The sequence below is a fragment of the Notothenia rossii genome (genome assembly GCF_949606895.1).
Source record: "Notothenia rossii genome assembly, chromosome: 5".
Taxonomy (NCBI): Eukaryota; Metazoa; Chordata; class Actinopteri; order Perciformes; family Nototheniidae; genus Notothenia; species Notothenia rossii.
In genome coordinates, this window is record NC_136903.1 from 22654946 (window position 1) to 22677290 (window position 22345).

Here is a 22345-nt window from a genome sequence, read left to right on the forward strand (position 1 = left end):
CTGCACATGATGTGATATTGAAAAAGAGTAAGTCTGTGTAATTACGAAGTATGTTTGGTTATTTTGATTCCTCCGGCTTGCCTGTGTCCCATCTGATGCGTTGAAGGCCCAAACACAGAGCGGCGAGATCATACGGATACTTTCATGTCTCAGCGCATGCTAATTACATTTTGGTCATTATCTGATAAAGCCATGAGAGCGGACAGTGGGCCGGCACAGGATCTAACTGAATGATACCTACAGGAGAACCACAAGTTGCATTTTCAAGTGGGCTTCAACAACATCCAGGATTTTAAAGTGGTCATATTAATAAAACATGTCAATGGTGATAAACAGTTGAAGTGCCTATCAATCAAAACTGTGGCATGAGACAACCCAACCATCTTTTGGTGGGATGCCTAGGTAAGAAAACACATGATTCAACAAGCCAATCAGATTTGGCTTCCCTTTCTATGTCACATGCAGACTCATAAGAATGGGATGCCCCCAATCTGAGTATCTGTCCCAATGGCTTGAGATCTACTTTTGCAATTTTTCTCACAATCCTATCTGGACATTTGCAGGAGGAGAGCTGAAAGAGACAGGCGCTAACACGGAGCATTTCAGACAGAGGGTTCACACGGGTCATTTAGACAGAGATTATGATCATATAAGCAAGTAAACATGTTCTTTTAGAAACCTAAAAGAAAGAAAGAACATTCAAATGTGAATGATTTGTCCCCTATGAGTGTATTCTGTTGTTATATGTTCATCTGGATAACACATCAGTGAAATGTCTAGACACATGCAACTTCCTCAAATGTTTCCCTTGCATTATCATCAATGCATCATCATGCTTGGATGGTGACACGATAGAGTGGTGCATAAATGATGATTTATGTAGGTCGACCAGAAAGTTGGCTCTGGTTCTCTTGACAAAAAGAAATGCGATTTTTCAAATGGATTATAGAAAAATGCAGAAAATAAGTAAATAAATAAATAAATATGATACTTAGACACTTTTTCCTTTTTGAAGCGTAAATGTAATCACCAGAAGTGAAATGCTTAATAAACGTAATGCTTACAATACACCATGGTCAACAGCACTAAGCTAAAGGCAGACTCATGTTCCTCATCATGATGTTTAGCAGTCTCAACTAGCCACGTGTTAGCAACCGCTGTTTTTTTATTACAAATAGAAGCTTTAGACTGTTGCTATGTCGTAAACATGTTTAAGCCTCTGTTAACCATAGACTTTATTATATCCAAAAACTACTGACTTTGGACAAGGGAAATGGAAATTCTAAAATATAATTTCCAGATTGTAGGACTCATTCCTGCACCATTGTAGTTCTGTATTGTTATTTTGTGTTAACTTATAAATAATGTTACACTACCTGTTTAGCAGGGGGGTTTGGGAGCACACACACAGGGTTTCCCTCCAGGGTTAGTGTCTGGAGTTTGCCACACAGTCCCCAGGTACTGAATCTGGACCAGGTCGTCCACATTGTTCCCTTCCAGATCTTAACAGCTGCAGGTTCTCCAGCATTCCCGCCTGACTCAGGGTCCGACACATTGTTATAGGCAAGGTACAAACTCCTGAAACAGAGAGAGGGATATGCATACAGCGTAGAAGAGATTGGTAGAGGGGAAGATAAGGTTATGAGACAGTTTGAAAAACGAACACACAGGAGAGGTATTAAAGGCAACATTTGGGGGATTTTCATCAAATAAACTATGTAAATGATCAAACTAAAATCTCAGGTCTCTAATTGCTGATCAACCTTCTCATCGTTTCTTCCGAATATGTACTTACTTTTTTTTCTCTCTCAATGAATCAATCACCATCTTAAATATATAGCCAAATATCAGAAATTGCATATTTGTCTTAAAGTTTGTGGCACAAAAATATGAACTTGTGAATACATTCATTTCATCCCAACACAGAGACTTTTTATTTTATCTCCCAGCCTCTACCTTTAGGGAGGACAAAGTAGAGAGGCCATCTAGGTGTTGTAGGGAGCAGCGGGACATCCACAGCACCTCCAGGTGGGAGAGGGTGGTTCCCAGGTCTCTAAGGAGACAAAATAGAACAAACTTGATTTAGAGGCAGGGACGGGTGTTACCCAACGCAGTGAATCATGGGAAAGGCTATCCATGGCTTGGCTACTGAAGCTCGAAGCTCTTTCTCTCCCCCCAATCTGGAGGCCACTCCTCTGCCTCCTCACTTGTCTCTGCAGCACAGCCCTGCTCTGAGTCTCAGTCCATGTGTCTACAGCTCCTCAACACCCTCTCCACTACAGCTCCCAGAGCAGGAAATGCTATCAGAGGCAGCGCACGTCCGGCTGGCTCTGCTTCGCTACTCTCAGGGCGGAGCAGACAGCCGCCTATCTTTCTGTTTGTACTCTCTTATCCCTCTGTGGTCTCTCGGGTAACAATCCTCCACCTGTCCTGTTCGGAACATTTCCAATGTGTGTCGTCCCGCAGGTTAATTACTTTTCTTCCATCAGTTTTTGATGACACAGCTGTGGCTGCAATCAAGTTGGTAGGACACTACATATGAACTGTGCAAATGTTCTGTCTTTTCGTCCGAGTAGACAAATGTGAAAGCTGATATGCCACAAACCTGCCGTTTCTTATTGTGAGACAGGTGGGGGAACCTGTTCTCAATGTGTTTTAGCTCTAAGACTGTACTGAACACCTTTGTTGGTGTCGGTTTTACAAGCAGCAACATGCATCCTACATACAGAAACATTACATAACAAGTCCCTGTTGGAAAGTCAGGGGGACCAAAAAGAAAAGACACACATTTTTCCTCTTACCTGTTCTCTTTTTTATCAACCTCAAATGTTTAACTGTGGGTTGCCAAATGATGGAGACATTCTTAAAATATAATGGTACTAGATAGCTTGTAGTGCCTCAAAGCTCCAAAAATAAATGTAAAAGACTCAACATATCTCTTTGCAGTAATTATGACCCGCTTACTCAAAAAATAATGGACAGACTTCATTGCGTATTTTGGTTAACTCTTGCCTTAGCAACATATTTGGTTTTGGTTTCAAGATATGAATCTTTTTCGGAGTACGTAGTATTCTATGAGTAAGATTTCCGTATAACACGAGATTGAATGTGCGTGTTCTCGTAGGATAAGTTTGCAATTTAGGAATTCAATACAATAATGATTTGGATTATATAACATTACACTTACCTCACTGACAAAATTGTGCTGTTGTTCATTTTGAGCCGCACCAGTTTGGGCAAGTAAGCACCTGCAAGATGATTAGATAAACAAAGCTATTTCAATCACTAAACATGTAACAGTGGGGTGATTATTTATTGGGTTTTCAACAAACTCTTTGAATTACTTCCAAAAGAACCTTTTCAGGCCTTTGACAAATAGCTGAACCTAGAAGTACCTAAAGGGACAGAATATGCATTTGTCACATATGCTTGCACTTGTTGTGCAATCTACAATTTTCTGAGGACAAGGGTGAGCAAAAGGTAGATGCTCTTCCAACATTATCAGCTCAGTCATCCTGCACTGAGGTTGGCACACCTGAGAGGAAATCAAGAACGGATATGTTCCGTGCGTCATAGCAATGTTTCTCTTATCCAGTTCTGGTTCATGATTAGCTATGTGATTATTAAAAGTGTATATCATGAATCATCATTGTACAGAGGGTAAGAAACTTAATGTCTGTTGTTTTACTCAAAGGTCCCATGTCATGGCCATTTCTACTGATCATAATTCCATTGTTGAGGTATACTCAAATAAATGTATATTGTGCAATTTTCCAAAATCACATTGGTTTCTCATACAGCATCTCTGTATAGTATGTGTATTCACTCTTTGTCCTAAACGGCTTGTTGGAGCTCCTGCCCCCCCCCCTCCCTCTGAGCCCAGTGGCCATCTGCGAGACAGTGAAACCCAGCCCGAAACACACACACACACAAGCAGCCTGGCTGGGAGTTTGTGTGTGTGCCCAGGCTGAGTTCCGCAGTGTCTCGCCGACCCCACACCAGTGAGCCAGCTCACAGTGTCCCGCTCCTCGCAGCATCGAGCGTTGCAACGTCCCGCCTCGTGTGTGTGTGTGTGTGTGTGTGTGTGTGTGTGTGTGTGTGTGTGGAAGTCCGCGGATTGATCCAAATGTAACGGACCAATCTGAGGAGCCGTTACGTTACGTTACGTCACTATACCCGAAATACGTCACTATACCCAAGAAGTAAACAATGGAAAAAGAGAAATCCCCAACGAGGCGTTCTGGGGCAGCATAGACAGGTATTTTCTGTGTTAGAGTTTTACTCGCTACAGGGTGTACTTTGAGGGTTTGTGACTCTGCAGACCGTTTACATGCAGAAAAAGCTACATAACACACAAGGGGACGGGTAATAACCAGAAAAGCCTGACATGGGACCTTTAAGAGTTACTGAGTCCGTGATCCCCAACGAGTACCCACACACTCTTTGCACATGGTCAAAATATAGATGTATCTGTTTCTTACCAAAGTTACCCAGTGTGTTTTCTTGTGTGTCCAAGCAGATCTCCAGAGAGGACAGGTGAGAGAGGTCCTGAGTTCCACACAGCAATTTCTGAGGGACAGAAATCAAAAAGCATTTAAATGGGTCCTAATATCCTTATTTTCAGGTGTCATATTAGTATTTTGTGACTATATTGTGACATGCTTATATGCTTTAATGTTCAAAAGGTGCTTTATTTGTCTCACACTGCCTGTGTTGCAGCACCTCTTTTCACCCTCTGTCTGAAACCAGAGATGTCCCACCTAGCCTATCACGTACAATGTGTTGGAGCGTTAGCCAATAGATGCACGAGAGTTACAGTATGTAGTGATGTCACTATGTCACGGAAGTAAACAAAAGACTCCAATGGAGGCGTTTCAGGCATGGGGGAGTGTGTGAGAGAGAAACACCATCTTTGGGATTTTAGCCTTTGCAGACCATGTATACACATTTTTTTTAACACAATACAGGAAAGGGAAACCCGAAAAAGCATAATAGGGCCCCTTTAATGAACTGGATTTTGTGTTTACTCATCAAAGTGTTTTGCATCAACATTGACCTTAGACACGTATAACTTGATTAATAATAAACAAGCCTATTAGTAAGACTAACCACATGTAACAATGGAAAACTTTGTGTACAAATGTTGGTGGTATAAACACTGACTGTATCTTTAGGCCATTCTGCAAATTTACCAGCTTCTCTGGAGAAAGGGAAACATCCACTGCTTCTGCGTCCTCACATGGTTTGGTGGCAGGAGTTGGGTTGATGTGGCCTGATCCACTCAGCTCAGTGACTAGGACCCGGGCTGTGCCAGGCCGGACTCCCTTAGCCACAGAACCATGACAGCAACTCATCTCTCACAGGAACCTGACATGAACAAAATGGATGTATAGGAAATACTCATCTATCCATAGATGTTTATCTAGACAGACATTGATGTAAATATCTATTTACTCAGTTTTGGACTCAAAGGTCCACATCAGTCAAATATATCATAAAGAAAAAAATATGAAAAGGAAGGAACCAAATGTTTGCAAAAACAAGAGGAAAAGTCCAGCTATGAGTCGCTTTTTAAAGGCTCTGTTATGTATGATTATATGTGTTGTATCAATACAATCGATACAAATATTACATAAATTCCAAAAAAGCAAAAAAAGTAGTAAGATTACAATCACAGACGTATGACTAGCGCTTGTCCATGTTGTTAGCTGAGTAACAATAAGAATGATTCATTAAACAGCAAGCACAAAAGATGACTGTGTAACCATCATTTAATTCCCGATAATTGTTCCTTAGTCACTTTGTTCAGCACATTTATCACTTTGTCTGCCATAAAGAATAACATATATTTATTTTAACCTGTTTGGTCAAAGCAAATACGACATCACATTTAATGTCATATCGTATGTTTATCTAGTTTAGCGTTATCCAATTCGCGTTAAATTAGCTAACAAACTAGCATAACTGCTATGGTTAATTGTTGACAAATGCGGGAGGCAATATAATAATATTTTATTTTAAGCTAAACCCAACAACAAGGACTTTAAACGCATTATTATTATACATATTTAGATAGTTCATATGTACCTGTTGCAGGAAACTGCAGACTAAAAATATACATACATTTCACTGACTGAGATCACTTTGCTTAGAAGCAAAAGTTTGCTTGACAACCACATACGACTTCCTGGAAACGGTACTAAGAGACCTGTGGCTCCCTGGGATAGGTAGTTCACATTAACAATTAGCGCATCAGTGAAACTCTTGAGGTTAATGCTTAACTAAACGCTATCTGTTATATCATCAGAGATTCATTTCTAAGCATCTGTTTTCTACTACAGAAGCCTTAACCCAGTGAACAACCTACGCTTGTGTGGTGCTGCCTTCACATGTCCTTTGTAAGCTCTGACTTTGGAGCTTTACATTTTTCAGAATGTACATCTGACAATAATATTGTCAGAGGTCAAATCATAGAATGTGAGTGTTTTGGTTGACATGTCTTTTATTAAAATCAAATCAATTCCAAATTAATGTATATATTACCCACTGGATGTATGCGTTCTTAAATAACAGTAAGGCACTGGTAATATAACATTTGGGAGAAACAAAAAACTATTCAAAGTAAAATGTGTCAGTGATTTGTTAAATGCTTGGATGGTTTATTGAGTTTGGATGGTGGTTATTTTTCTCAGGTGGGTGAGGATTTTTCTCATGGGGACATTTTACTTTGTTTAAAGCCTGGCTTTTCTGCTTGTTCTAAATTGAAATAATAAAACATGCATTTATAACTTAGATGAGTCTTTGTCTGTCACATTCAAGGGACACTCTGTAAACCTGCTTTAAGTGCATAGGTCAAACTGTAAATACTGATCTTCATCGCTGAGTGTCCATATTTCCGGCAGTACGTGAACGTAGCAGTAACATGCATGGTAACCGGGGCGGTTCTATGTTTGATAGAGCTGGGCGTGGGCTCGACACTCCTCATCCCTCTGCTCTCTGTGGAAGCACATTGTTCAACGCGGGCTCATTTTACCCAGAACCAATGAATGCATTGGTGCATTTTAGATACTGAAAATTAAACACGTTATCGGGTAGAATAAGGTGCAGATATCTGAAGACGAAGGGAAACGGACCAGGACCATTTTATTTTCTTCTCATTTCATTGGAGAGGCCACAGAGTTGAACGATTTTTTTTCTTCTCCGGTAGACGAAACGTCGCTCTTGTCGCTAATTAGACCTCTGCTTGTTGTAAGTATGCAGTGCACATTCCTGTGTCCGAAATATGTCGGCAGTGACTGTTTTTGTCTAGCCAAAACGTTCCGCTTTAAAAAGCTTTCAGTGTTTTGGGCACCACTGAAGGTTGCGTTCCACAGTTAAAACATGTTAGCTAGCTATCATAACATTTTTAATTCAACCATTTATCTGTCGAGCTCAACAACTCATGCTTGCTCTTATTGGCTACATATACTGGGAACAACATGGGTTATGGATTTTGCATACAGTATGTTGTTTTTAAAACAATTATCTATTTTGATAAACAGTCAGCCTTGAGTTCGTGTGTTGTAACTTGGTTATGTAGGCTTAACATTAGACCGCCCTAAATTCTCCTATCATTTCACTTTAGAAAATAAACCGAATGTATTCAAAATACCAATATTGGGGATTTTACTTTCTTTGGCCTATGTTCTTGTCCAGTGGAAAGACAGTGTTGAATATGAGGTTTCTGCTGCCGATAGTGGCCACACACACAAGTAACGTCAGGGTGACGCCCCGTCACACTGAGTAAAAACGGAATGTATCACTGCGGAAGTTAGAGTCCATTACGAGGCATTTAGGGAGCTGACTTCTGAATGATTCCTCTCTGCAAGCTGTCTGTTAAAACTGTTTAGTATGTTTAAAGCCTATATTATGGTTAAGACAGCACTAATGTTGAATTGGCCATGATTTAAATGATGACCATTGGAGCTGTTACACTAGAGCAGAAACGATGTACTCATCCTGAACTGAGGTAAACATGAGGCAGAATGAATTGTATTCATCTTAAAAAGTAGTAGTAACATTACGTTGGTGCCCCTATTTAAAAACAAAGCAGAAAGATGTTTGATTTTGTCTATTGTTGTCTTTTGTGGCATATTATTGAATCTGGCTGCTGAGCAAAGCCTCATATATGAGACACATGTAACAGATAGTTTTTCCAGGTTGGAGTACATTATTCTACATGGATTCCTTTAAGGCGGTCTAGTGGGAATTTGACATCAGCAGTGTCAGAAGCATTCAGAGTGAAGGCAAGATTCCAGGCAGCTGGAAAACAGCTGGAGATAGTCCAGCCAGTGATAGAGGTGTGATGGTAATCTCTTGTCCCCTCCTCTGAACAGCTGGAGACTGGGTGGTGCCCAGCTACTTGCCAAAACAAGTGGACACTTCTGGGTACCAACTATTTATAAAATGACAATGTTTGATACTGCTTTCATCTCAAGGTGTTGTTTACATCTGTTGACATAGCCTACTGTAGGGCTATTTTTGTATGTTAAGTGCTGGCATACCCCTGCATTTATATTGTACTTACATCTGTTTATATGAGGTTGGTTGTTGTGATTTTTTTATTTTTAGAACTGACTTGCATCCTCTACAGGTCCTACCCTTTAAACAGTTAGACAATATTAAACTGTTCCCCTGAATAAAATCAAAAAAAGCCACTGATGAGTTTGGGGGTGTTTGGTGTCTGATTATAAGCCCCGTGGCTCCTCTAACTGGCAGGCCTTTGTGAGGAGGTCAGATGGCCTTTTCATCTCTGCTGCTGCCTCCACCGTCTCACCCTACTCGACAAGCTGAAAGGATGACCCAGTGGGGAAAAGGTCACTTGTTCTCCAGTGCCAGAGCAGCTTGTTAAAGCACACGCAGAAACTCCTTATATAAATGTTTGTAAGGAAGAAAATCTGGAGGATGCATTCTTTATCAAAGGATTTTCTCTTAAGATTCTGTTTGAGCAAAACTATAGTTTCATTCATGTTTTGGTTGTTTCACTGGCTTCCTACCCCATAGTGCTGTTTTTCTAAAGAGTCTAACAGCTAGATACATCCCTGAGTTTATAGACTTCATAAGAATTGCTTAAAGTCTACCTCACTTACTTGCGTTTCATTGGTCTCAGAGAGCAGGATAGTGATTCCTCAGCTGCCGGTCAACACTTGTGTTTGGATGCTGTTTAGGCCGATGATGTCATTGGAGAGCGGTGGGCTATAAGGATCTAGGATGGGTCTTGGAGTCTCAGTCTTCGACCGTGATACCTCCCTAGAGAGGGTCTCCTTACCATCATCGCTCCATTAAAAATCTATTATCTCTGCACCGGGCTTGTGGCTCTGCCAGTATGGATTCTTTAACCAATTAAGAACTTTAATGGAGAGCAGAATGCATGCTGAGGAGGACTGCCATGCCCTCCTTCTTGGGGCATGTGTTTGGAATTGTTTTCCAGGTTATAGAGAAGGTTAAGAGATGAATATGTGCTGCTGTTATCAGAGCCATGCATGCAGCCAAATTACCAGCGAGAAAGTTTGAGAACATTTTCTTTATCGATTTCTTTCTAAATGTTTCGGTTTCCATTTCGACCCCTCCCTCCTGTGGTTTTCTGTGCCCTTGGCATATAGTAAGAGAAGCCCTCTCTCCCCCCCTCGCCCTCAGACTCTCTCCTCCCATCACCCCTCTCGCTGCTCTGTACTCGCACCCTCCGTAAGCTGTCATGTAAGATTATCCTCTTGGTCCAGGCAGGGCTCTAGAGTTTCAAAACGAACTGTTAATTTCCCAGGCTGGAGGTGCCGAGCTATAAATAACCCTAAACACAGACATACTGCATAGTGCTGCTTCTTGGTCAGAGAAGGAGAAAAGCTTTCCAAAGGTTTGGAGAGTTTATATTATGTCGACTTGTAGATGACACAGCTGCTATGGCTGTCTCAATGTCAGGCATGTAAACAGTGGTAGCTCAAACTAACTTTGTTCTCCATTAATGAGCTGATGTGTTACTACAAGTCGCATTGCTGTGGGATTTTTATTTTTGCAAGACATACATTGAATGAAGAGTGTCACTGAGTTCTGCATTCACAAATGCGGCCAGCTTTTTATTTTATGGGGCAAATAAGGACAGGTTAACCATTCGGTGACTGGTATTACTGTAAGAAGTGTTGAACACAGTGCATCGGTCTTTCACTTTAGTTAAATTTGTAGTAATATCAAAGTGTAGAAAAACATGGTTTCTAGTACAATTCCTGCATACAAAATCTTACTACAAAGGTATTGGTGTCATTTATGAAGTAAATTAAAATAGCAATACTAATTCTGCACAGGCCCATTTTAGAAAAGAAGAAATTATATTAAATTATTTGATATTGTATTTATTGCTGCATCATGTGTTCATCCCCAAAAATAATTTAATTGAATTAATCTTTGAATTAACTTAAAAAAATGATTTGTTGATGATGAATTTAACTACTAATCTGATTCTTCTCAAGTAACTAAAGCAGTCAAGTAAATGTAGTGGAGTTAATCGTACAATATTCTCTGAATTGTACTGGTTTTGAAGTATAAAGTATTAGGAAATGGAATGAGAGTACTTGATTAAATGTACTTAGTTACTGTTGAATACTGACTGCAGTTGAGGACATGGCACTGTTATAGGGGCAGGATAACCATTTTCGTGCAGAACAACAACAAAAAACGTTGACAAATTGTTCATGCTTTTTCCCCATGTGTGAATGACATATGTGAAAAGATTGATGCATGATGTTGACTGTGATCTCCAGAGTCTCTGTCCTCATCCCTCCTTTCTGCGTGCACAAAGGGCAGCTCTGTGTGAGTCCCTACTGACAACAAGTGGCCCTGAAAAAGCGACAGCATCGTGCTATCAATGATTAATTTTGCTATTCATCTCCATATGTATGTGTGGATTATTAATCAGCAGCTGACTTGGCCTAGTTTGAGAAGAGATGGCACTTGTCTGTGTTTTCTTTCCTCCAGTCTCCCAGTAGTGTGCGCAGTGTGTTAAATCTGCATTTTAGGCTCTACAGTTCCGTGGTTTGGCAGGTGCACACTTGAGATCTGGTTATGTGGAAGACATGTGGCAACCAACCGTGTCAGATCTGGAGAGCTGGGGGTGTTGGGAGAGTGCAGGTGTCACTCTGTATTGTTTTTATCTGTGTGCGACCTACATTTAGCATCAAAACAGTTAAATTCAGTGCACTTTATTGGCATACGGGTTCATGAACTTGGAATAGAAAGAACTTCTAATTAGGATTGAAGTTTTGCTACATTTGGATCTATATTGGTTACTAAAAGGCATGTAGTTGTGTGCATAAATATGTCACGATGGGCATTTGTCATAAACTTGACATGGTAGTAAAGCACACCATCAGCTTTAATGAATGAGTAAAGCTTGTGAGTATCCTGAATGTATTTGGATGATTTGATTAAAATGATAATATTACTTTTCGTACAGATTTATCATATTTATGGTATCAATGCTACAGTTAAAAACCATCACTATAATCCATTATAAACATGAATGAAACTTTATTTAGATATGTGATCGTGTTAAGTGCCATTTATCAAGGAAAACTACAGACTGACACTACATTTTTGAAGCTGAGCCCATTTTCATATTTAGAATTTAGAAAAATCTGTGAACAGTATATCAGCCAATTTAGGTTCAATAGGAGAAACACATTACAAAAATAAAAAATGATGTGAGCAGTCTACTGAATGGGACATTCAACAGTTTAAAAAGTTCCCTCTGGTCGAAGCTATGTAATAGCTACACCTTTTCGAAAGGACCTCAATATTTGGCATTTCTGTACTGAAATATGTGTCTGAGCTAATAATGAAGATAATTGTTAGTTGATGGCACACCCCTCATCCCTTTGAAAGTCGACATTCTCTTCTATCCCAGTGACCAATCTATTTAGCATCCATGCTGTTTCCATCACATTAAGCCAGCCCTGATGTGAATCCTCGCCCTGTCTCCAACCTGCAGTGACCGAAGGTGTTCCAGCGTCCGCCCTGCACCAGTCTCTCTGCTGCACAGCTGCTGTTTGTTTGGTTAAAGGAGGCTGTGAGGAGCGATGCTGGCTCTGCGGCTCTGCCACGCTCCCTGAGCTCCAGCACTGTGCACCAGGTTGATTTATTTACAGTGAGGGAAAAGGAAGCTAAATGTTTGGCCCCAAGATTGACGGGTCAGGATAATTCCTTTCCTGTTGTGTTTGAGAATTATAGCAGTGAGGGTGTTTTTACGAGGAGGCCATTGTTGATATTGGGGACGGTGTTCATTGCTACCTGTACCATTAAGGCGAGCAATGGCTTACGGGATCACGGATGCGTTGCAGGAACATGTGTGTCTGTGTGTCTGCCTGTGTGTGTCTGTGTGTCATTGAATGAGCAGCTTAATGGCTGTGTCTTCAGTTAGCAAGTCTGCTATTCTGTCAATCATTAACATCAGTGAGCCAGTCTCAGTCCTGGCTAATCTTAGTCTGCCCTCACTTGAGCACAGTCACACACACCTCAGACACAAATAACACTACGTCTTATACACTGGTGCATGCAGATTCTCCTAGAGACAAATAGCACAGGTGCATGTCTGTTACTCATGACTGATTTTATACCCGTTATGCTTTTGGATGTTTTGCATGATGTCCTTTCAGGAAACTGTCATCATGTCACCTCCTTTTCTACAAGTTAAAGATTCTGTGTGTGTGTGTGTGTGTGTGTGTGTGTGTGTGTGTGTGTGTGTGTGTGTGTGTGTGTGTGTGTGTGTGTGTGTGTGTGTGTGTGTGTGTGTGTGTGTGTGTGTGTGTGTGTGTGTGTGTGTGTGTGTGTGTGTGTGTGTGTGTGTGTGTGTGTGTGTGTGTGTGTGTGTGTGTGTGTGTGTGTGTGTGTGTGTGTGTGTGTGTGTGTGTGTGTGTGTGTGTGTGTGTGTGTGTGTGTGTGTGTGTGTGTGTGTGTGTGTGTGTGTGTGTGTGTGTGTGTTGTTGCCCTGGTGAAGATAAAACAGCATATGTGACCCGTGGTGCTCATTAAATCCTGACAGATTGACAACACACTCGAGCAGGTGAGGCAGGTTAGTGATTTTCGTCTTGATCTCACTTCAGGAACATTCAGCAAAGTGAGACACTGTCGATGAGCAAGCCGAGATTTTTAATCCTGTGACCTTATTTTATTCAGAATTACGGTCATGAGCCATACTACTTTTTAAGAGATAGAAATGTAAGTTTGCTTTGGGTGTTGGGTGTGTATGCAGATCCAGAAAACGGGGATAATATTGTTCCAATGTCATTACTTACATTTGTGTTGAAAGTGGCTTTTACAGTGTCCGTTTAAAATGTCTTAAGTCAGGTTTTTGTTTTGTTTTTGTCACTACTTTCAAACAGAAAGTGAAACTAAAATGCCCCTCCTGGGTTTCTAGTAACTTTCCTCTGAGCGCTGATATGACACCGCTGTGATGACATCATCTTGACCAGTCATTGCTGATGTCAAACTTAGGCAATAACCACAAGAGGTTCCTGTAGTTGCTAAGAGCCTCCAGTGTGTTAGCTATACTTTTGGTCACAGCCACCATGACTTGTATGGTATTTTAGCTAGCAACATTTCCATTTAAGCTTTATGTCTCTCTGTGACTCATCATGTGCCATCATGTCTACGCTGGTACCATGTCATTTCAGGGTCATAGATTTGGTAACCTTGTGGTAATATTGCACCGAGCTGAGTCACACTTTGCCACTGTATGTAGTGGAAACACCCATATGACTTCTGCTAGCCGTCGACTCAACATGCCTGGAATTTCAGTGTCCAGCAGTGTTGGAGGTGATGTCAGGGGATCAGTGTGTGCGTGTCTTTGTGTTGCCCTGTCTCTATCCATGGGCCATGCACGAAGTGTGGTTCCAGCTGACTCGATAGTTGACATTGTGATGCTATCTTCGGCATAATCTGCAAAGCCCTACATTTTTGAGCATGCCTGAACTTTCTGGGAAAATTGGATGAACTTTATGAGGTGGTAAAAACCAAAGACTTGTGAGCTGCATCATCATCATCACAACTACACTAAACTAACTTAACAAAAGCTGCTTTTATTACTAAGTTTCTGGGATGTTAAAAACTGTGAAATGCTAAATGCTAATTCATTTTAAGTAGAAACATTTTCCATAGTTTTTTGGACTAAGCTCAATCTGCTTTCTGTTCTGTCCATAAATTCATGTTTACCATATTTCTTGTAGACTTTTTGACAGGTCTCTTTAATAACATGCCTTGATTCATAGTCAGGGCAGCCTGTTACATCAGCTAGACCTGTAAAGTGGGTTGAGTGGGTCCATAGGGGACAACTGCAGGCACACCTGGAGTTATAAAATCCTCTTTTAGGCCTCTCGTTCTGTTGCTATTGTTGCTATGGATTGATCCCTATGGAAGAAGCAAGGCACACTAACAAACTGCTCATATAAATAGCCTAGCTTTGTTTAGTAAAAAGTAAATAGCAACTGTTGAAAGGATTCTGCAGACTCCTTTGAAAAAGATTTCACTTTATAAATCTTTTTTTTATTTGATCATTTTTGCTCTGGCATCTGTCACCATGACCTCAAAGGAAGGCATCTGTAATGTGAAGCCTGAGTGATGAGGACCAGTCTGCAAGTGTCATGCCCCTTCTCCCTCGCCGCCTCTCTCCCTCTCACACACACCCTCTCTGCTGCTCACACTGAGCGCGAGAGTATTGGAACATTGAGTACCTTCAGCACATTTTTCACATTCCCCTTTGAGGGTCCCAACCTTAGCCCCCACTACACACGCACACTGTAAAACACACACACTAACCTGACTGATGTTTCTCTTCAGTGCTAAGCAATGGTTGTCGACCACCTTATGGCAGTCCTGTGACATAGAATAACTTGTCTGTGAAGGTCTATTGTTCTGTTTCTTATCAGAGTGCTAACCTGCACCTTCCTCTCTGCCTTTTCTCTCTCCAGCTGCGGTGTGTGTGTGGTGAGCAGCAGCGGCAAAGATGACGGAGTATAAGCTGGTGGTGGTGGGAGCTGGAGGCGTGGGCAAGAGTGCACTTACCATCCAACTCATCCAGAACCACTTTGTGGATGAATATGATCCCACCATAGAGGTATGACGCTCTTTTGCCTTTTACATTATTATTATTATTCCAGGGCTATCGTATTGGTAAAAAGAAAGGATCCAGATCCCCAATATTTAATTATTGTTGGTTAGCCTCAAGTTTTTTTACATATTAAAGTGAAGGCGTGACATGTTTTGTTCAAATGTCCAATCCCATGTTCTTAGCTGACCGATATTGTCTGGAGTGGACAGCTCACTCTAAATCAAGTTAATTTAATTTAAATAATTGAATGTCTGTAGTAATTTTCCTAACAATCAAGCTGGGTAGACATCCCTAATTTTCTTTTTGAAGAAATCTTTCATCCGCCTTTCAGTAATTCTTATATTTTCATAGAAATATTGACAGAAAAAGATTGCAGACATTGCAAAGAGAAGAGGGAAGTCAGTGAGAATGTGGTGTCCTCTCTTTTTCTCCACTCTCTCCCTCTCTTTCTCACCACGCCTGCCTCTGGCCAGACAATGTCCTTTTTGTGTATTTGCATTCCTGGCCCCTATGCTCTAACAAACAAAGGGACGGCACTCCATGTTTTTGTGGCTGTGTGTTGGAAGGCTAAACATTGGCTCCGATACCCTGCTCCTCTGATCTCTAGATGAGCATTTGACAGAATTAATATCACATTCCAGTTGATACACATGTTTACATACAGACACAACTTACCACTGAGTGGCCAAGAGCCTCAGTGACCCGCAGCTGCCTCAAATTCCACCTGAACCACGTTTTGTGTCTGACTTTTGTTACAGTTTGCTCACTTGCATGTTTTTACCACAACTTGAAACGTTTTTTTTCTGCAGGACTCGTACAGGAAACAGGTTGTGATTGACGGAGAGACCTGCCTGCTGGACATCCTGGACACTGCAGGTCAGGAGGAGTACAGCGCCATGAGGGATCAATACATGAGGACAGGGGAGGGCTTTCTCTGCGTCTTCGCCATCAACAACACCAAGTCTTTTGAGGACATTCACCAGTACAGGTGTGTAAGAGTCCGTCATAGATAGAAGGGTGTAGGGGTGCAGTGGCCCCAACAACCATGGCATAAATAACAGCAAGATGATGGCAAAGTTATAATGACAATTATATTGAAATCGGCATTATTTAACACTCTTACTCATTGACTTTGGAAACCTCATTTTTTTAAACTGTGGCTTTCTAGCTGTGAATTTTCTTTAACTTTCAATCTAATTAAACATGTCTTAAAATAAATGAAACTATTTAGATAATACATTCTATATATTGAAATGTAATTTAAACCCGATAAATATTGTAAATACACTTGCTCTAACAACTGAAAACTCCAACATTTGTAAATATGTACAAAAATAAATGTAACCAATATTATATAAAGATAAATTATAGCAAATATATTGTAATTCACGGCTACAACCTACTGGATACTCTTTAACACACACGCATGTTGGTAACCTGTATTCTTTATCTTGTTTTAATAATCATTGAAGTCCAAAACCGTACCTCAAGATAACATTTCCCCATCACCTGTGTATTTAGTGGAAAGATCACAGAGCAGCCGGGGTGGAGTTCAGACTCACAAATTTATTCCTGTTAGTTCTCTTCTAAGGCTCTGTGTATTTGAAAATGCAGTGTGTGTTGCAGGGACTCCCATGGGGTCTGGAGAGAGAGGGGTGTGTATACGTGTGTGTGCCAGCTCTCTGCAGTAGTTGGGTGATGTCATGCTGTAGCGTTTAACACGGCTAAAGAAAGCTTAGCCCCCAACTGGAGGATTACAGCACGATGCCAATGAAATCGATCCTGACTCAATTAGAGGAGCGGGGAGAGGTAGCACTTTCAAGGACAGGGAAGGAGAAGGGGGGGTGGTTGCAGCTGGAGATGACAGTGTCCTATCTCTTTGCCACATCTCGTCCCATTAGACACCCACATCCCAGTGCATGGGGCAGGTAAAAGAGGCTGAATATAACTCAACAGATTTGGTGTTATTATTGCACACACAAACACTGGTTTGGCTTGCTGCCATTGGCTTTTTTTGGCTTAACTGTAACACAACTGCTGATTTGACTGTCAAGTCATTGTGCGACTTGTGAAATCCTGCATGGATTGGATGCTTGAAAAGATGGTGGCACGGTTGAGCTATTTTTAAAGATCTGTCTTACTAGTAAAAAATTGTCTGAGACATCTTGGCAAAATGTCCACCTCACTGTTGGCACATAGTGGCATAGTAACTGTGTAACGATTGGGAAATGTATGATTTTTTTCCTTTTTTAATTGACGCAGTATTAAACCATATACACCAGGGTATTAGGATAAAATCTTCTTTTAGTGTTTGCAGTCAATCTGTTAGACTTGAAGTGCCTTCCTCATCAGCAAAAAAACAACTGATGTGGTCATAAACACCATTAGCCGTGTTGACTGCAGATGGGCAGGGCGTGCTGCATCCTGCTGTACTCGAGCTGGGGGAGAATGAGCTGATAGATTGATCTGACCCACTCCTCTCACTCAGTTCCCCCTGGCTGCCTGGCGTTTGGTGCTGGCTGCTGTAGTGATGAGGTAATGCTGTTGTCCATTCCTCCCCCTCCCTCCCTCCCTTCCCCTCCCCTCCACCTCCCTCCTTCAGCAGTGCAGCACAGCCCAGCACCGGCGGGCCCCGGCTCCTCCTCAGGGTCCTAGAGCTCCCCGGGTGGTTGGCTCTCCAGCGGTGGGGCTGCTGTTGTTTATGAAGCAGGGAGGATCCCCAGACTACACAGATGTCCCTGTGACTGAGTGCAGGGCTGGGGCGGGTTATAGGAAAACAGACAAAGTTCTTATGGCATTTTTCTCTTTCTGCAATTCACAGAGAACAGATCAAACGTGTAAAGGACTCGGACGATGTTCCCATGGTGCTTGTGGGAAACAAATGTGACCTCCCGACACGCACGGTAGACACGAGGCAAGCCCAGGAACTCGCCCGCTCTTACGGCATCCCATACATCGAGACCTCTGCTAAAACACGACAGGTGGGCGGTGAACAAGAAGCACACTCCCACAATACCACACTTTCTTTTCTTTCTCCCCATCTCTGATATTTCAAATTACCTGTGAACTTAACATATATTTCTCCCATCTTTACAAGCCATGAAACCCACATTCAATGCACATTAGCCCTCTTATAATACTCTATTAAACACGGTATGATTTTTAGTATGGGCCCTGTATTTTTTACATTTTGTACGTGTAAACTATTTTCATGTGAAAAGCAGCTAAATGTCCGCAGTATGATGTGATTTGTGTAGCTGGAAATATTTTATTATCCCACAGGCAATGACTCATAGCAGGTTACCTTGGCTTAAGAACAGCTACAGTATTTGAAAGGCTTCATAAGGACAAGTTGCCGCACAGCTCCCACTCTGTCTGAGTCACTGTCACACACAGTGAAGGTACAGACTCCTGCATTCATCATGGTTCCTGCAGAAATGTGTCAGTCAAAGAGAAAAGTTTGCAAAGCACGACGTGAATTACTTCTTTTTACCTATTATGATTTCCGACGTCTGAAATATCAGGGTCGCCATGGTGATGTTGCCAGGCCTCTCAGGGATGAGTACACCGAAGAGCCATGCTGTCAGTTGGAAGGGGTGCATGCAGTGCACTCATAATTGACCGTTGAAAGTGCCCACATAACCTTTTGTGTGTTGTGTGTCTACAGGGAGTAGAGGACGCCTTCTACACGCTGGTTAGGGAGATCAGACAGCATAAGCTGAGGAAGCTGAACCCCCCCGATGAGGGCAGTCAGGACTGTATGAGCTGTCGCTGTGTGGTATCGTGATGCAGGTGAGACACAAATGTATTTTTCTTGTCTGGCGTTTAAGTTAAAGGGGAAGTCGCTAAATTTGTATGCGTATACTGGAACTTGTCTGTTTATGCAAATGAGTGCCCATTGAAAGTTAATTATTTTTGCATTATCCTTATATATTTCTTTTTGTACCTACTTTGCAACTTATTTTTCTAGATGGTTTATGTTCGCACCACCAGATACCAAAGCAAATTTCTTGTATGTGTGAACGTACCTGGCAATAAACTTCATTCTGATTCTGATCAATGTTACAACTCAGTTTAACTTTTTCCCCAGGAGTATAAATGTAAAAATGGCACTAACATCTGTCCCCTTTTGTCCTTTCCTTCCACAGCTGACTGTTGCACGTTGAGGAGAAATGCTACAGCGCGTAGTGGCAGCATGGACACAAAGATAGAAAGATAAAAACAACTCAATGATGAAATATAAACTTTTTTCAAAAAGAGGATGATTGAAGCAAAAGCGCTCAAGGAAACCACCAGAGCTGACTGAACCGTAGACCTTCATGGATAAGGAGGATTTGGACTGTTGCCCATGTGGTTACCTGAACTAGCACGGTTCCGGCCCCCCTTTTCTTGGTCCGCACGTGGACTTGTGAGCAACACCACTAATGACTCTTTGTCAACTCCAGTGTGGTCCTGCTGGGTAGCTCAACACATTTCCTGCTAACTTATTGTTTTCAGTCTCAACACTGGTCTTAATGGGGGTCTTGCTGACCTCCTCCCACCTTGAAAGCCTAATCCCCCCGCCCCCCCAATGCCTGCCCACTGGAAGGACTGACTGACTAACATGGAAAGGACTGGAATGGACGTTCTGTTGCTCAAACACCTCTCATATGAATAACCCCCCCGTCCCATTCTACCTGCCTTTTGATTTCCCCCTTCGAATGGCTGTGTAGTCTCTTCTATACTGGATCCAGTGGGCGGGGGCTGACATGGGAATGACTATAATTTTCTTGTTGTTTTAACAGTTAGCCTAGCTTTTTGATATGGAACATTTTATTTGTGATTTGCAGAATTTGAAAGTCACAGAGCAATGTGAGGGTGTTTATTCCAGATGGCACCTGGTTTGACTTTTTGTTTTCATGGCCTGCCTGATGTAGTTGGAATGTAAAGATAAATCAATTTCCAGAATGCAACCACCTTCTCTCTCTGCAGATGTTTCCTTCGCTACAGTCTTTATGAAATAATAGTAACGGCTATTGGCTAGTGCACGTAGGTTCTGGTGCAATAGGATTCTTTCCTGTCCAATTCACACAAAGTATTGGGAATAAACCACCTCTCATTGCTTCTTGTTAGCCTTTGGTTTAGAAGGGCAGAGGGGTACTGTGCATGAAAATCTAGTTCTTGTCACCTCTCCAGTTGCTACAGCTGAAGAGGTTTCCTGTAGAAATAAGAGGAAACCCTGCGCTTGTACAGTTATACAATTAGGTTATGGATGCTTTGCAGAGTGTAACGCACATGTCCTGCCTCAGTCAAACTTCAGATTTCCACACACCATACTATCCTCAAACTGCTCATCTTTCTCTGCAACCTCAGCTCTATAACGGAACAATAACAGGTCAGGTGCTAATCATGTCGGAACCATATTTACTGTATATGTGGGACTATTGTGTGTAACAGGTGATGGATATTTGGTTTTGGGAGTGCATCGCTTTGTTTCTTAATACTGACCCAGCTTGTGCTCTCCACAACTGCATTAATTTGTTGCCTAAATGAAAAAAAAGACTGCTCTGTGTTTACTTTGCCTTATCTGTTAGCTAGTTTGTACCTCATGTATGCAGCGAGCTCTAGAGGAATCTAGATGATTCTGTGATCTGTTAGCTGCATTGTTTTGTTTGTTTGATGATGTGTGCAACTGAAGAAAATATATAAGTGAGTTGAGTCAAGACATGCGCTGTATAGAATTCGAAAGGCAAGTCTCTGGAAACACTACACTGTTTTTTTAATTTGTTTTAAAAGAGGGCTTTCTGTAATGATGTGTGTCTAAATGTGATTCTGTTTTAAAAGACTGAAAAACAACAGTTAAAGAGCCCAGTATAACCCAAGTTGTCTTCTGAAATTTCATTCCAAATACAATGGAACATGTGAGGTTGATTACTAGAAATGGTTAGTTTAAAACCAGATTATTATTTTTTAATTCAGAGAATTGGTATGATAACATAAAGAGATCCAGACACTACAGGCAGGTCTCTGCAAACCCCAAACACATTTGAACATTTATCACGCACAAATCAAAGTGCTTATCTCCTACCTAGTTAATTTTGTACATTTTAAAGTGACTCTTTCCATCATATCATGGCTTAAAAAAATATGATCAGTCTAGTTTCTGTGTGGATGTTAGTGATCAAGTTGTTTTAATCAGTTAAGTGTTCATTTCTCTGCGTGGAGAAAATACATGAACTGTGAATGTGCTTTAGATATTGTTTAAAAGGAGCCTCATGTTTCAAATGTACCATAACAAAAATAATGCAGGAGTTGTTCCTCGGTCCCACTTTTGGCTGTGTTCTAACTTTTATTTTTCATCCATTGTACTCAAATCTTTTGATGGAAAAAACGAGTGTGGCATTTGTAACCTGTAACAACAGTCCTGGTAGTATGCTTGTCCTCTCCCTGTCAATCTTGAAACAGTGCATCCATGATAATACATATAATTCCACTAATCTATGTATTCAAATTCCTGTTTCATTAGAATAATGGAGTCATTTTGCCACAGGAAAACTACAGCCAGCAAACCACAAGTATACATGTCAGAAAACCTGGCGAGCATGACAAAGACTGTACGGACCATTGGGAGTTTTGCACAAGGATACAGTGGGATCAAGGGCTTGTTTCTCCCTTGCAAACTGTGGATGGAGGTGTGGAAAGAATTTGTGAAACTGTTTAGCTATTTAAGATGTATTTACTCTTTGAATATGTGGCAAGTGTATTGCAGGACAGGAATAAAGATGTCAAGATGAATCTGTGTCTTTGGTCGCTCAAACATCTAACTCTCATGTCATATTACATTTGGGATTTGCTGCCGCCTGGAGGCTGCTTTGTGTATCGTACAGAGTATAAGACAAATAATGTAATAATAAAGGAGCTTATACCTAGCATAAACTCAGCAGAACTTTAATCACGTTCTAACCAAATATGTTCCTTGTGTAAAAGTGAGGGTGATAACTGGTTTACACAATGTTAGCAAGCACAGCTCTGATGAAGGTTCAAAGAACAATCATAAATGTTGCGCTTACACAAACGTTGTACTGTTGCAAAACACTACTGTAACAACATGAGGAAGTGGCTTCTTAGGTAGAAGGGAGAAAAGAGGTGAGGCAAACCAGGGAAAGCACATAAATGTATTAACTGTGATCCAACAGTTTCAAAATCCAAATAACAACCAAGCATGGTTCCGCTAAA

The 22345-nt window shown here is 41.3% G+C and overlaps 2 protein-coding genes across 2 annotated transcripts in view; one reads left to right on the forward strand and one right to left on the reverse strand.

Annotated features, from left to right (window-relative positions):
- The window catches only part of lrrc56 (leucine rich repeat containing 56), a 9485-nt gene extending 3121 nt beyond the window's left edge, over positions 1–6364 (reverse strand). Inside the window, 10 exon segments of the mRNA XM_079680444.1 lie at positions 1372–1454; positions 1456–1503; positions 1505–1543; positions 1545–1574; positions 1576–1578; positions 1957–2053; positions 3188–3248; positions 4482–4569; positions 5193–5367; positions 6088–6364. Of these exon segments, the coding sequence (XP_079536570.1) occupies positions 1372–1454; positions 1456–1503; positions 1505–1543; positions 1545–1574; positions 1576–1578; positions 1957–2053; positions 3188–3248; positions 4482–4569; positions 5193–5354 (611 nt within the window). The 5' untranslated portion in view covers positions 5355–5367; positions 6088–6364.
- Positions 6365–6950: 586 nt separating this feature from the next.
- Positions 6951–21904, forward strand: LOC307039925 (GTPase HRas). The gene is made up of 6 exons (XM_079682376.1): positions 6951–7248; positions 14991–15136; positions 15940–16118; positions 17952–18111; positions 18798–18922; positions 19279–21904. The coding sequence occupies exons 2-5, from the start codon at positions 15026–15028 to the stop codon at positions 18915–18917; spliced, it is 570 nt and encodes a 189-aa protein (XP_079538502.1). The 5' UTR covers positions 6951–7248; positions 14991–15025; the 3' UTR covers positions 18918–18922; positions 19279–21904.
- Positions 21905–22345: the final 441 nt, after the last annotated feature.